Source organism: Oncorhynchus keta, chromosome 34 (assembly GCF_023373465.1).
Source record: "Oncorhynchus keta strain PuntledgeMale-10-30-2019 chromosome 34, Oket_V2, whole genome shotgun sequence".
NCBI lineage: Eukaryota > Metazoa > Chordata > Actinopteri > Salmoniformes > Salmonidae > Oncorhynchus > Oncorhynchus keta.
In genome coordinates this window covers 67,688,571-67,705,444 of record NC_068454.1, presented here as the reverse complement: position 1 = coordinate 67,705,444, position 16,874 = coordinate 67,688,571, and the positions used below count along the sequence as shown (strand labels likewise).

The following is a 16,874-nucleotide window of genomic DNA, read 5'->3' as shown; positions in this document are numbered from 1 at the left end:
AAAATCAAAGCGTGTATTGTATGAGAGTCATAGACCGTTTTGTCAACATGAAAGAGAGAAGGATGGCATTGATGTTTCAACAAATTCTTTCCACTTGTAAGTGTACACACACACACACACACACACACACACACACACACACACACACACACACACACACACACACACACACACACACACACACACACACACACACACACACACACACACACACACACACACACACACACACACACACACACACACACAATGCGTAGGTGATGATGTTGAAGTCGGGGCTGGAATAGTGGAGGCAGCTCCTACTTAGGAGTATATTTCACAGTCGCAAGACAGTTAACTAACAGGTTATAGAGCAAGCAACACAATTATCACAACACATAGATTGTAATGTGTTTTTTTTCTGGCTTGGCTTCCCCAGTGATTTTACCCACGCATCGTTACTGGATCATAATTAATCACATGCAGCTAAAAGGGGTGTTCACATTTCAAGGACTGCAAGACTACTGTCAGACCTGGCCCTTCCCCATGCCTTGGCCTCGATTGGGCCGAGGAGCTGCCTGCACACTAAACTCTGACAAGACACTTCCTAAGAGATCTGGTCAATAACAGGGGTCTAATCTAGTGCTAATCACCTACTTAGAGGAATCAATCAACACACTCCTGTTATGGGTCTGTATTATGGGAAACATAGATGGACAGTTTCTCCATTGAGGAAGCATTTTAGTCTAGGACTAGACTTAATCTGTGTCTGGGAAACCTGCATAGAAAAAAATGACATGTGTGCTGTAGCCAGCTCCTATGGCTAAATAAATGTGTAAATAACCTTAAAGATTGTATGAATGGCACCATTTTGTATGCTCCTTACTGGCATCAGGCTTACAAGTGCTATTCTGAAACGAATTAATATAACACTGAATATGCAAGAAGTAAGCAAACATTTAATGGGTAACAATAAATACAACTCTTACTGAGTTGATCCTGCTGCATCAACGCATGTGTGTAAAACACAAACACAGGACGGTGAAATATAGCTGTTTCAATGTAATGGGATTCCGTAAATTCATGAGAAAAACTCAAACAAATTTCAACAGTTATTTGGAGAGGCAGGTCTTATTTCCCCCTGATGTAAAATGAATCAATAGGCTAGTAGTGGCACTTCCTGTACACACACACACACACACACACACACACACACACACACACACACACACACACACACACACACACACACACACACACACACACACACACACACACACACACACACACACACACACACACACACACACACACACACACACGCCAGGAAAAACAGCTTACTCTTCACTTGAGCTGTATGTAATCAATCCCTGGCATGGGAAGGCAGGCTGGCTGGCTGCAGACTTACTTCTCCAAACTAAGTGTGGAAACAGTGTGATTACTAGCGCGGTGGCATTTATATATTGAACTCAGATTGGAGGAGAGGAGACGAGGGCTGCAGAGAGACTTCACGTCAACGTAATTACACCACTGGAACAAAGGCAGATATTTTACAGTACACTGCAGTAAATTCAGCTCCCCACTGCTGAATTGACCACAAGAGAAAATAAAATGTATTTCATTGCTGGGTAAAGTTGAAACTCTCCCATGGCCATTGTTATGAATCCCATTGCCACTGTCATTGAGCTATAGTTCTGTCCAAAATGGCACCCTATTCCCTAGAGTGCACTACTTTGGGCCCTATGTGCTGTCATGACTTGGCCTGTGGGTAAGGTTTATGACCCCCCCCATAAACACCTTTCTCCCTTCCCTCTCTCTTGACTCTTCAGAGGGACTCTTGAATAGCCTTTGATAAACAGAGATTGTGGGAACATCAGAAGGTGGGGGGAAATTAACCATATTTTGGTAATCCAACCAGTTGAACATATCTGTTGGTACTTAATTAATGAATATGATGTCAGTTCGGTTGTCATCTGAGACATTCTCATCAATGATAGGATGACATGAACAGTACACTGGAAAGTCTACACATTAGTTATCAGATTCACATTGAATTGTTGTGCAATTTAAATGTTTGAATATCAAATTATTTAGGAGGGGATGAAATGTGATTTTAGCTTCTAAAATGTTGGAATTGGGATTTCATGAGTGAATTAGGCCCGACTCAGTGGCCCGCCCACGTGAAAAGACATTGGTTATAAACTATGAAACACGCCCTCCTCTCCCTTCCTATATAAAGCCTTGACGACAATATAACTTCCTGTTCCAGGTACATTAGGATGACGATCCGATGTCAGAAGGGTTCAGATAATAACTACAGAACGAAGCAAACTTCAGCGTGAGCTTTGGTTGCGAATGGTATGAACTTTGCACTCTTATTCACTACAGAAGTGATACCTCCAAGCTGTTGAGTTAGCAGTGGCCTCTGTAAACGTGGGCTAGGAAAGGACGAACAGAGGACAGGAAGATCTCTGTTGGCCAACACGACCAGCATCTATGACCAACCTACCGAAGCGCAGCTCAGAGTAAATATTTATTGCATTTTCCTTTTCCAAATGGGCGGTAATTTAGAATGCATAAGATTCTGTATTTACGATAGAGTAGCTGCCTACGGCCCAATAGAGACATCACTTCTCCATTTGTTCTTCAGTCTTCCCGCTCTTTCACTCAAACCCAACCCACTTTCTTTGTATAACCAGCTGTCATATCTTTCCGTCCGCTAGGGACGTTTTCCTTTATGACATCATTTGTAATCAATGTATGATTCATTCTGTGTATATGTAATTCTGTGTGATTAGTTAGGTATTTAGTAAATAAATAATTAAACCCAATTTGTATTGCTGATTCAACTTGTTAGCCAGGGTTCGTGAAGATAATCAAGAATTTACAACTTTCAAATGAGACTGAAATAAGGTGACGATTAATATTGACTGCTATTGATGTAAAATATTACTAGGTCTTTAAGAGTTTATTCGGAAGATAACTGCTCTATAAATATTATTTTGTGGTGCCCCGACTTTCTAGTTAATTACATTTCCATGATTAGCTCAATCAGGTAATATTACTTACAGAGAAAGGATTTTATAGAATACATTTTATAGAATACATGTCATATCACAATCCAGCATAGCCAAAGACACGACAGTGCCCAGGTCACAAGTAGTGCACTATAATGAGAACAGGGTGCCATTGGGGCGCAGTGATTTAACCTCTCTATGACAAGGGCTTGAATCTACCTGAGAGTTGTTGATTCATCAAACAGACCATTGAGGATAAAATACTCTATTGCTGTCCTTTGTAGTGTTAGTGATACTGAGTCTTAACGATAGTCGCTAACGGAATCATCTAGATGGAATACGCAACAATTAACATGGGATAGATGTGGAATCTATCCATGCCCCAAAGAACATCTGCACGATATTTGTTGTGGTGCTATTTAGTATAGTGTCATATCATAGGCCAATGACATTGAGATTAAAATGAGGAGGGGTGTTAGTGTCAGACCAGAGGTGTGTGTGCGTGCATGCATGCGTGCGCAAGTGTGACACACAAATCCCAACATGGAGATTGATTATCTGGCTAACCATGCTTTATAGTAGCTCCAGTTAAAAGTATTATTGTATCTCTCTCAAGCTGTAAATAGCAGGAATTCCTCCACACCCACCCTTTAATCTGGGGTAACATTGAAAAGAGACACAGCAACCGGTATGCCACATTATCAAAGCCTTGTCTTGTGTTGGTCTGGACTGATGTTGGTCTTTGGTCTGTGCTCGATACTAACCATAATTCAGTCAAACATCTCCTTTACACAGCCTGTGCCCCAAATAGCACCATATTCCCTATATGGTGCACTACTTTTGACCGGCGCTCATAGGGCTCTATTCAAAAGCAGCACACTATGTAGGGAATAGGGTGCCATTTGGTACACAACCACAGAAAAGACTGTCCTGAATGGAACAAACCCGTTTATTGTTTAGATTGATAAAACCAAGAGCTACGGCGACTGATTTAATTTGCCTTGTAGGACAATGGAAGCATGCTGGTGTAATGGATAGCTGTGACCCACCTGGTCACTAAATCTTTGCTACCGTGAGATATGCCGCTCAATAATTCAAACGGTTAATGAATGCAGTGTGGTTGAAGGGATGTGGAGAGAGAGACACAACAAGAGAGAGAGAGAGAGAGAGAGAGAGAGAGAGAGAGAGAGAGAGAGAGAGAGAGAGAGAGAGAGAGAGAGAGAGAGAGAGAGAGAGAGAGAGAGAGAGAGAGAGAGAGAGAGAGAGAGAGAGAGAGAGAGAGAGAGAGATAGAGAAAGAAAGAAAGAAAGAAAGAGACTACTAGAGAGAAAGAGAAATAGAGACTACTAGAGAGAGAGGGAAAGAGAGAGGGAGAAAGATTGAGTGAGCACTACATCCACAAAGACAATAATATGCAAGAAAGTTCAAAGCTCCAAACACAGAAAACAGAGGTGACATTCAGTCTTATAACCAAGTTATCATCCAAGCTAGCCCATGTATCCCAGGGGATGAGTAAAGCATACCATTAACCTTTGAAAAAAATGTTTCCAAGCACAGTCATAACTTTACTTGTAATTTTTTACTTTACCTAATTACTTTAAATGGGCACAATTAAACATCTGAGACTTCCTGCTGCCTGAATGGTGCTGCGTCTGAAATGTCAACATATTATATTGCATCCTGAGCTCAGGTCAAAAGTAGTGCACTATATAGGGTGTCATTTTAGACAAGGTCTGGAACACTAACTGACAGAAACACACTGGGGGGCAGACAGACAGACACTGGGGGGCAGACAGAAACACACTGGGGGGCAGACAGACAGACACTGGGGGGCAGACAGACAGACAGACAGACAGACAGACAGACAGACAGACAGACAGACAGACAGACAGACAGACAGACAGACAGACAGACAGACAGACAGACAGACAATATGTAAGAGAGGTTGAACAGGCTGGTAATAGGGGTTGCGACAATGGCGGTGGATAGTTTCAGAAATGGAGGGTCCAGATTGTCAAGACCAGCTGATTTGTACGGGTCCAGGTTCTGCAGCTCTTTCAGAACATCTGCTATCTGGATTTGGGTAAAGGAGAAGCTGGGGAGGCTTGGGCGAGTAGCTGCGGGGGGGGGGTTGCTGTTGGCCGAGGTAGGAGTAGCCAGGAGGAAGGCATGACCAGCCGTTGAGAAATGCTTGTTGAAGTTATTATCATGGATTTATCAGTGGTGACCATGTTACCTAGCCTCAGTGCAGTGGGCAGCTGGGAGGTCGTGCTCTTGTTCTCTATGGACTTTACAGTGTCCCAGAACATTATGGAGTTTGAGCTACAGGATGCAAATTTCTGCTTGAAAAAGCTGGCCTTTGCTTTCCTGACTGACTGCGTGTATTGGTTCCTGACTTCCCTGAACAGTTGCATATCGCGGGGACTGTTCGATGCTATTGCAGTCCGCCACAGGATGTTTTTATGCTGGTCGAGGGCAGTCAGGTCTGGAGTGAACCAAGGGCTATATCTGTTCTTAGTTCTGCATTTTTTGAACAGAGCGTGCTTATCTAAAATGGTGAGGAAGTTACTTTTAAAGAATGACCAGGCATCCTCAACTGACGGGATGAGGTCAATATCCTTCCAGGATACCTGGCCAGGTCGATTAGAAAGGCCTGCTCGCAGAAGTGTTTTAGGGAGCGTTTGACAGTGATGAGGGGTGGTCATTTGACTGCGGACCGGTAGCGGATGCAGGCAATTTTTCAGGCAGTTAAACAGCAGTTAAACAGCTAAACCACAGCTAAACCATAAGGTATTCACAACCACCCTGCTACAGCTAAACCATAAGGGAATCACAACCACCCTGCTACAGCTAAACCATAAGGGACTACTGATGGTCCTACTGACGGTCCTACTGATGGCCCTACTGACGGTCCTACTGTACTGATAGTCCTACTGACGGTCCTACTGCCGGTCCTACTGCCGGTCCTACTGCCGGTCCTACTGACGGTCCTACTGACGGTCCTACTGACGGTCTTACTGACGGTCTTACTGACGGTCTTAGTGACGGTCCTACTGACGGTCCTACTGACGGTCCTACTGACGGCCCTACTGACGGCCCTACTGACGGCCCTACTGACGGCCCTACTGACGGCCTTAGTGACGGTCTTACTGACGGTCTTACTGACGGTCTTACTGACGGTCCTACTGATGGTCCTACTGATGGTCCTACTGACGGTCTTACTGACGGTCTTACTAACGGTCTTACTGGCGGTCTTACTGGCGGTCTTACTGACGGTCCTACTGACGGTCCTACTGACGGTCCTACTGACGGTCCTACTGTACTGATAGTCCTACTGACGGTCCTACTGACGGTCCTATTGACGGTCCTACTGACGGTCCTACTGATGGTCCTACTGATGGTCCTACTGACGGTCTTACTGACGGTCCTACTGACGGTCTTACTGACGGTCTTACTGACGGTCCTACTGACGGTCCTACTGACGGTCCTACTGACGGTCCTACTGACGGTCTTACTGGCGGTCTTACTGGCGGTCTTACTGGCGATCCTACTGACGGTCCTACTGACGGTCCTACTGACGGTCCTACTGACGGTCCTACTGTACTGATAGTCCTACTGACGGTCCTACTGACGGTCCTATTGACGGTCTTACTGACGGTCCTACTGACGGTCCTACTGACGGTCCTACTGACGGTCCTACTGACGGTCTTAGTGATGGTCTTACTGACGGTCTTACTGATGGTCCTACTGATGGTCCCAATGACGGTCCTAATGACGGTCCTACTGACGGTCTTACTGACGGTCCTACTGACGGTCCTACTGATGGTCCTAATGACGGTCCTACTGATGGTCCTAATGAGGGTCCTACTGACGGTCTTACTGACAGTCCTACTGACGGTCCTACTGATGATCATATTGACGGTCCTACTGATGGTCCTAATGACGGTTCTACTGGCGGTCCTACTGATGGTCCTAATGACGGTCCTACTGTACTGATAGTCCTACTGACGGTCCTACTGACGGTCTTACTGCCGGTCCTACTGCCGGTCTTACTGACGGTCCTACTGACGGTCCTACTGACGGCCCTACTGACGGTCCTACTGACGGCCCTACTGACGGCCCTACTGACGGCCCTACTGACGGCCCTACTGACGGCCCTACTGACGGCCCTACTGACGGCCCTACTGACGGTCTTAGTGACGGTCTTAGTGACGGTCTTACTGACGGTCCTACTGACGGTCCTACTGACGGTCTTACTGACGGTCCTACTGACGGTCCTACTGACGGTTCTACTGACGGTCCTACTGACGGTCCTACTGACGGTCCTACTGACGGTTCTACTGACGGTCCTACTGACGGTCCTACTGACGGTTCTACTGACGGTCCTACTGACGGTCCTACTGACGGTCCTACTGATGGTCCTACTGACGGTTCTACTGACGGTCCTACTGATCGTCCTACTGATGGTCCTACTAATGGTCCTACTGATGGTCCTACTGATGGTCCTACTGATGGTCTTACTGATGGTCCTACTGACGGTCCTACTGATGGTCTTACTGATGGTCTTACTGATGGCCCTACTGATGGTCTTACTGATGGCCCAACTGATGGTCTTACTGATGGCCCTACTGATGGTCCTTCTGGTCAAAGCATCTTGGCTGTGTCCCAGATGGCACTGAGTTCCCTATTTAGCACACAACAACAGAGCAGTGGAAGGATGGAAAGACATTATCAGTGTGCTATCATTGTGACCTTTCTGGTCCACAACGACCATTGTGCGTCTTCACCTTGACTTCATAAGGGTAAGGCTGCCAAAACAAGCCTGCAAAATGAATTACTTACAATCAAAGACACCCCCAAAAAATGATACTTTAGAAAAAGCGAATTGTCCCAATTCAAAGTAACTGTCCCAATGCATACAGTGTCAGTGGGAGATGACAAGCAGTTGTATACATACTGTAATTGCCACCCCTGGAAACTGTTACTATGGGTAAACACAAGCAACAAACCCCCTTAGACAGAAGAAATACGAGGAGCAAGGAACACTCATGTTCTGCCTAAAGCAGTGACTAGGCCTATAACTATCACCAACCATAACAGTGAGCAGCATCTCCAGCTCGTCAAGTAGAATTTATAAACGGGCATTTAAAGATAGCAGAAATCCTGACATTGTTCCAGTTAACAGTAGCAGCCAAATCATAACCTGACACACACACACACACACACACACACACACAAACACACACACACACACACACAAACACACAAACACACACACGCGCACACTCACGCACACACAAAGAAATGTCTCCCCAGAATGACTGGCCAGCAAGTCAGCCCTAATAATAGACTGCCAACTCGGTCAGACCAGAATATTTGTGTTAGCATGCACCGCCGTCCTCTCGATCTCTGTAGTCTGTGTGTCCACAGAGATAAGTCAAACAGCAGTGCTGTACTGTGATAATACATCTCACCTCACACTTTGGCCAAGGTTGGAGCAATGTACAAATCTGTTGCCTTTACCGTCCTTGAGACAGATTCCCACAACAAACCCCATGGGTCAGAGACACAGCTAATACATTAGGAAATAACGAGTCAGACCGACAGAGAGAGAAAGAGAGAGATAAAGGAGAGCTACTGTACAAAAGGACAAGGTGAATAACCCTCTTAGAAGCCATTATCTCCAGCTTCCCACTCACAGACGCTGTGCACCCTTCCAGGTACTTCCAGGCGGTTGGTAACAACTCCTACTCAGCCAGATCCTTCACAGTATCTGCACTCCAAATGGCACCCTATTCCCTATATAGTCTACTACTTTTGACCAGGGACAATAGATATTGTTTAGTATGTAAGGAACATGGTTTCATTTGGGGCGTGATCAGTGCCACTGTCGCCTCCCTCATCTCAGAATATCAGTGGAAATTCAAGCGTTGAACCTGGTTGGAGGCTCATTGATTGTGTGGTTATTAAAACGTCTTGATGGTGTAATGACAGCTCTGTCAGGAGGTAGGTTCTGTCACAGACAGACAGCACAACAAGCTGTCATGTCCCCCAAGGCTACATTATTATTTATTCTCCTATTAGAATAAATTAGCATGATAGAATCCAAATGGGCTGGCTGGATATGTTGCTTTAGCCTGAAGGGTGGATTATAAAGCACATCAAGATAGGGGTTTAGAATGAGGGACCGTCACTAGTCAATGTCTAGTTACTTACCCATTATATAGGCCTAATGTCGCAACCTAGAACCAAATATTGTTAGCGCCAGCTAGCTAACTAACTATTACAATTAGCTAATTGTCTTTATATTTATTGACATGTAGAGATGTATGTTTACGTCTGTCACCAGAGATGATATATTATTTAAAAAAGTCAATAAAGGACCCACACACTATTCACACTCTTAACATCCATACCCTCACTACTCCAGTAGCAGAGCACTTATACTGTAGCAGGGATTTCAACTGTATTCATTTGCATTGATAATTAATCACATAAGCTCAAAGGACAGGACACAATAAATTCATACAGAGCTCTTAGCATTGTTTTACATTATTATGATTTAACCCTGCTGTTAAGCAGTGTTGGGATTAGTTATTTGAAAAGTAAACAAAAGTAACATGTTATTTTACAATATTACTTTGTGTGGAAAGTAAAGCGTTATATTTAAGCAATAAGGCCCGAGGAGGTGTGGTATATGGCCAATGGCTGTTCTTATGCACGACGCAAGGCAGAGTTACTTGACACAGCCCTTAGCCATGGTATATTGGCCATATATCACAAACCCCCGAGGTGAGTTATTGCTATTATAAACTGGTTACCAATGTAATTAGAGCAGTAAAAATCAATATTCTTGTCATACCTGTGGTATACAGTCGTGGCCAAAAGTTTTGAGAATGACACAAATATTAATTAACACAAAGTTTGCCGCTTCAGTGTCTTTAGATATTTTTGTCAGATGTTACTATGGAATAGTGAAGTATAATTACAAGCATTTCATAACTGTCAAAGGCTTTTATTGACAATTACATGAAGTTGATGCATAGAGTCAATATTTGTAGTGTTGACCTTTCTTTTTCAAGACCTCTGCAATCCGCCCTGGCATGCTGTCAATTAACTTCTGATGGCAGCCCATTCTTGCATAATCAATGCTTGGAGTTTGTCAGAATTTGTGGTGTTTTGTTTGTCCACCCACCTCTTGAGGATTGACCACAAGTTCTCATTGGGATTAAGTTCTGGGGAGTTTCCTGGCCATGGACCAAAAATATCGAAGTTTTGTTCCTCGAGCCACTTAGTTATAACTTTTGCCTTGTGGCAAGGTGCTCCATCATGCTGGAAAAGGCATTGTTCGTCAAAAACTGTTCCTGGATGGTTGGGAGAAGTTACTCTCGGAGGATGTGTTGGTACCATTCTTTATTCATGGCTGTGTTCTCAGCCACTCCCTTGGCTGAGAGGCAACTCCACACATGAATGGTCTCAGGATGCTTTACTGTTGGCATGACACAGGACTGATGGTAGCGCTCACCTTGTCTTCTACGGACAGTTCTGGTTCTGCCAGTTCTGGTTATAGGCACAAACACAAACCAATAGGGATGTGTAGAGGACTGTCACTAGACAGTTCTGGTTATAGACACAAACACAAACCAATAGGGATGTGTAGAGGACTGTCACTAGACAGTTCTGGTTATAGAGCACACAAACACAAACCAATAGGGATGTGTAGAGGACTGTCACTAGACAGTTCTGGTTATAGAGCGCACAAACACAAACCAATAGGGATGTGTAGAGGACTGTCACTAGACAGTTCTGGTTATAGACACAAACACAAACCAATAGGGATGTGTAGAGGACTGTCACTAGACAGTTCTGGTTATAGACACAAACACAAACCAATAGGGATGTGTAGAGGACTGTCACTAGACAGTTCTGGTTATAGAGCGCACAAACACAAACCAATAGGGATGTGTAGAGGACTGTCACTAGACAGTTCTGGTTATAGAGCGCACAAACACAAACCAATAGGGATGTGTAGAGGACTGTCACTAGACAGTTCTGGTTATAGAGCGCACAAACACAAACCAATAGGGATGTGTAGAGGACTGTCACTAGACAGTTCTGGTTATAGAGCGCACAAACACAAACCAATAGGGATGTGTAGAGGACTGTCACTAGACAGTTCTGGTTATAGAGCGCACAAACACAAACCAATAGGGATGTGTAGAGGACTGTCACTAGACAGTTCTGGTTATAGAGCGCACAAACACAAACCAATAGGGATGTGTAGAGGACTGTCACTAGACAGTTCTGGTTATAGAGCGCACAAACACAAACCAATAGGGATGTGTAGAGGACTGTCACTAGACAGTTCTGGTTATAGAGCGCACAAACACAAACCAATAGGGATGTGTAGAGGACTGTCACTAGACAGTTCTGGTTATAGAGCGCACAAACACAAACCAATAGGGATGTGTAGAGGACTGTCACTAGACAGTTCTGGTTATAGAGCGCACAAACACAAACCAATAGGGATGTGTAGAGGACTGTCACTAGACAGTTCTGGTTATAGACACAAACACAAACCAATAGGGATGTGTAGAGGACTGTCACTAGACAGTTCTGGTTATAGAGCGCACAAACACAAACCAATAGGGATGTGTAGAGGACTGTCACTAGACAGTTCTGGTTATAGACACAAACACAAACCAATAGGGATGTGTAGAGGACTGTCACTAGACAGTTCTGGTTATAGAGCGCACAAACACAAACCAATAGGGATGTGTAGAGGACTGTCACTAGACAGTTCTGGTTATAGAGCGCACAAACACAAACCAATAGGGATGTGTAGAGGACTGTCACTAGACAGTTCTGGTTATAGAGCGCACAAACACAAACCAATAGGGATGTGTAGAGGACTGTCACTAGACAGTTCTGGTTATAGAGCGCACAAACACAAACCAATAGGGATGTGTAGAGGACTGTCACTAGACAGTTCTGGTTATAGACACAAACACAAACCAATAGGGATGTGTAGAGGACTGTCACTAGACAGTTCTGGTTATAGAGCGCACAAACACAAACCAATAGGGATGTGTAGAGGACACACTTGTCACTAGACAGAAAATCCTTCTATGGGCTTTGCTATCAAAAAAGCGATCGATGGCAAAGATCAGAGGTGTGCCCTCTATACATTTCTTTGGACAGCAGCTGTCATGACATTTCTCCAAACAGCCTTTCTCCACTCGAGAACTTAATGAGGAAACAAGTCAAGATCCGATCATGGAAACACCCGTCCCGGTAGAGATATGATTCTGAATGTAACGCAGGCGTTGTTTGACAAAGTAACTGTAACAATATTACCCAATTTGAAAAAGGAATGTGTTACTTTACTCCGTTACTAATAAAAGTAACCCGATTACATTACGTGTTACTTTTGAAATGCGTAACCCTCAACACTGCTGCTAAGGCATGTGGTTGTAGAGTCAGGTGCTTAAGAGACCACTGGGAAACAGCCTTGTTGACACAACTTATTATATATTACAAATGAAATAGGTAAAGGCTAAATTAAGGAAAACTGCTGTAGACATATGGTGTTCTGTGGAACATTAACCTGTACACAATTCTTTCAGAATAACTTATCCAGTTACAGAGAACACAAACACGGTATATGGTTATTTCACAGCTACAGAATTGGGTAAATTATTATTGAAGACTAGAGAGTGTTGTTGTTACATCACCCCCATAGGCCTGCTGAGACTGTCTGGTCATTAATGGACCTCTTTTTAAGTTCCTCGGCGTACACATCACGGACAAACTGAATTGGTCCACCCACACAGACAGCATCGTGAAGAAGGCGCAGCAGCGCCTCTTCAACCTCAGGAGGCTGAAGAAATTCGGCTTGTCACCAAAAGCACTCACAAACTTCTACAGATGCACAATCGAGAGCATCCTGTCGGGCTGTATCACCGCCTGGTACAGCAACTGCTCTGCCCACAACCGTAAGGCTCTCCAGAGGGTAGTGAGGTCTGCACACTGCATCACCGAGGGCAAACTACCTGCCCTCCAGGACACCTACACCACCCGATGTCACAGGAAGGCCATAAAGATCATCAAGGACAACAACCACCCGAGCCACTGCCTGTTCACCGCGCTATCATCCAGAAGGCGAGGTCAGTACAGGTGTATCAAAGCAGGGATCGAGAGACTGAAAAACAGCTTCTAACTCAAGGCCAGACTGTTAAACAGTCACCACTAACATTGAGTGGCTGCTGCCAACACACTGACTCAACTCCAGCCACTTTAATAATGTGAATTGATGGAAATTTATGTAAAATATATCACTAGCCACTTTAAACAATGCTACTTAATATAATGTTTACATACCCTACATTACTCATCTCACATGTATATGTATATACTGTACTCTAAATAATCTACTGCATCTTTATGTAATACATGTATCACTAGCCACTTTAACTATGCCACTTTGTTTACATACTCATCTCATATGTATATACTGTACTCAATACCATTTACTGCATCTTGCCTATGCTGTTCTGTACCATCACTCATTCATATATCTTTATGTACATATTCTTTATCCCTTCACACTTGTGTGTATAAGGCAGTAGTTTTGGAATTGTTAGGTTAGATTACTTGTTGGTTATTACTGCATTGTCGGAACTAGAAGCACAAGCATTTCGCTACACTCGCATTAACATCTGCTAACCATGTGTATGTGACAAATACATTTGATTTGATTTGAGGCCATCTTGAGGTTCTATCAGTCAGTCGCCTTACAATGCACCTACACACGTGCACACCTACACACGTGCACACCTACACATGTGCACACACACACGTGCACACACACACCCTCCAACATCCCTTCCTCTTCCTGCCACAGACTCGTGTCCCGGAGGAAAGCCAAATGGAAGGAACATGGACCACACAGATGGGCCGATCAGAATTCTAGCACTTTTCATTTACCGATGGTGTAGCCGCGTTTCAGCTCGCCGCACCGTGGACTGCAGATTCTCTGGGAATTGGTTGCATTGTTTTGCTGCACCCCCAACGTGGTTGTCTTGGTAACAGGTGGTTCAGTCTTGTGAGGTGAGGCTGGCACCAGGGTAGGGGAGAATCCTTGAGTGGCAATATCCACTGACTGGGATTTCTTCTTCAGTCTGTTCAAAACAAAACAACAACAGGAAATATGGAGTCAGTCATAACACATAACACCACATATTTAGTAATAACATGGTCATGCAACAGGAAATGGGAAATATGACCATGTAAATTCAAGGGCAAATGTGTCAAAAGATACAGTACATGGACATTGCTGCCAATAACAAAACAGTTCATCACATGATGTTATGTCAGCAGTCAGCACAGCAGCTATTGATAATGATGTCGAGTGAATGCAACATTTTCTTGGTGTGGCATATTCCATACTCTGGCTATGATTCATTGGAGGAGAGATCATTAACTTAATAAGGTCCTCATTAACAATTCAATTTAACAAACCATTTCAACAATATTTTATTGTTTTATAATAAAACACAACAATATTATAACAGGAATATGAATTGGACAGTATTCTGAATGAGATATGCTGTCATTGATCAAACATCAAATAAATAATAAGTGTAATGATATGTGTTAACTGGAGTTTGCACTTTTGGGACTAATCCGTTGGTTCCCTTGTCGGCCTGGGCAAATGAAATCAAGCACAGCTCAATTATTTGAAAGTGTTTGACGTTATGTATTTGACCCAGACGTGATAACTTTTTACAAACAATGTCAGACAGCAATTTCACAATACAAACACGGTTGAGGCTGTAAAGTGAAGTGGGTCACTTGCTTACACAAGATGACCTATACATGATTAAACCTTATCCTATGAGACACTGACCTAAATCAAAGGAACCTACGCCAAAGTGGGAAAGCCAATTAAACGTCTCACCATAGGATTTAGACAACAGGCTAGTTTATTTAGTTTAAGTTCAGCACAGAGTTCACTAAACTAATCCAGGTATCAAACATGCAGGAGAAACACTATAGAAGTATGCAGCACCTGCGAGTTAACAAAAACACCACAATGATTATGAAGATGTTGTATACCTGCCAGTTACTGATTTCCCTGCCTACTACTGTACTATATCACCAACTTTATAAAGCATGGAAAATCAAAAACAAGAGGTAAGCACATATTATTTAGAGAAGATAGTGTAAATGGATGAACAAGTACTCATAAAGTGCTATCTATGGTATGTAAAGTACTATTTATTTATTATTTTTTTATTTCACCTTTATTTAACCAGGTAGGCTAGTTGAGAACAAGTTCTCATTTGCAACTGCGACCTGGCCAAGATAAAGCATAACAGTGTGAACAGACAACACAGAGTTACACATGGAGTAAACAATTAACAACTATCTATGGTATGTAAACTAAAGTCTGTCAGTCTTTCCTGTAGACAAGGCCTGTCAGAGTAGCCTGAAGCAGCAATACAAGGTTCTTCTCAGCACTCCTTTCTTACTTCAGAGGGAATCGTTCCGGCTCCAGCCATTTCATTTCATTCCACCAGCTCCTCTCCCAGGACAGACAACTGCAAACATGACATAGCCTCTACAAGGTAATGAAATACACCATCTATATGGAAACACTGTCAATCACTTTGGTGTACAGTACATCCAAGGAGAGACACCAACAGACAGAGACATTCACACACAGAGAGGGAAGTTTAACTGGCAGCAGCAGTTATGAGTCCCATAAACAACAACCCATTTCCATATGTGATCATACTGTAGCTTCGAGGGCAGTATGTTGCTCTGAGGACCCTTGTAGTTATTATTCTAAAACATTTTGTTCTAGGTGTAACTTAAATAAAGGGTTTGTTTCGTGATGATTGTTTTTGAGGTAAAGTTTTCAGCATATGAACATGCTATAATGAAAGAGGAGAGAGGTAGAGTTACACCCTGGTGGTGATCAACGTTCTGGAGGAGATCAGACAGGAAGAGAACCTGTAGGTGTGTGTGATGTCTATCCCAGAATCCCTTGGAAGAAAACAATAATTACCGCCTCATCAGTGAGGGTTCATTGGCTGATCTGATTCACTGGCTGGGTTGTGTGTGTGTGTGTGTGTGTGTGTGTGTGTGTGTGTGTGTGTGTGTGTGTGTGTGTGTGTGTGTGTGTGTGTGTGTGTGTGTGTGTGTGTGTGTGCATGTAAACAGACTGCAGCTGTTTTGTGCCATCCGCTGAAATATCAGCCGCTAATCAGGACAGTGTAGTCTGTGGCACCGACCAGCAAAACAATAACACTGTCCACAGGGATCACAACAATGCCTGGCTGGTGACGCCTTGTTTAGTGTTCAACACATCTAATCATCATCAATGGTAAGATAGGTTTACCACAATAACAGGAGTAAGGTATGTAAAGGAAGTCCTGTCCAAGCCAAAACCTCCCATACAATAACAGAAATAACAGGAATAATATTATCAAATTGGTTTGTATAGATAACTACCACTGCTTAGAAAACAATAAAGATGGATCTTATTAAACAATATAATTACAATATATTTTTTTTCTTTCTTCAGAGGTAATTAGTGTAAGCTCCAAAGACTGTGTCCCAGACAACTGGGCTGCATCTCAATAGCCTTCAACTGGTGTACAGCAACTATCCACCACCCTCTATCTACAGACACCGTCTGATCTGATTGGCTACAGCTTGCATCGGAACGGTTTATCACAGCTTTCAGCGGGCCAATGGGCTGGGGCCATAGATGGTTTGGTCACTAGTGGCCCTATGGCGTTCAATCCTATTACATGGGGTGGTGAGACGGCAAAGCATGTCAACAAAGCCACCAGCTCACATCAACCGATT

The 16,874-nt window shown here is 43.6% G+C and overlaps 1 protein-coding gene across 1 annotated transcript in view; it reads right to left on the bottom strand.

Annotated features, from left to right (window-relative positions):
* The window catches only part of LOC118375787 (oxidation resistance protein 1-like), a 187,258-nt gene that overhangs the window by 79,165 nt on the left and 91,219 nt on the right, over window positions 1-16,874 (bottom strand). The window contains exon 3 of the mRNA XM_052494526.1: window positions 13,983-14,176. Within this exon, the coding sequence (XP_052350486.1) occupies window positions 13,983-14,176 (194 nt within the window). The remainder of the gene's footprint in view (window positions 1-13,982; window positions 14,177-16,874) is intronic.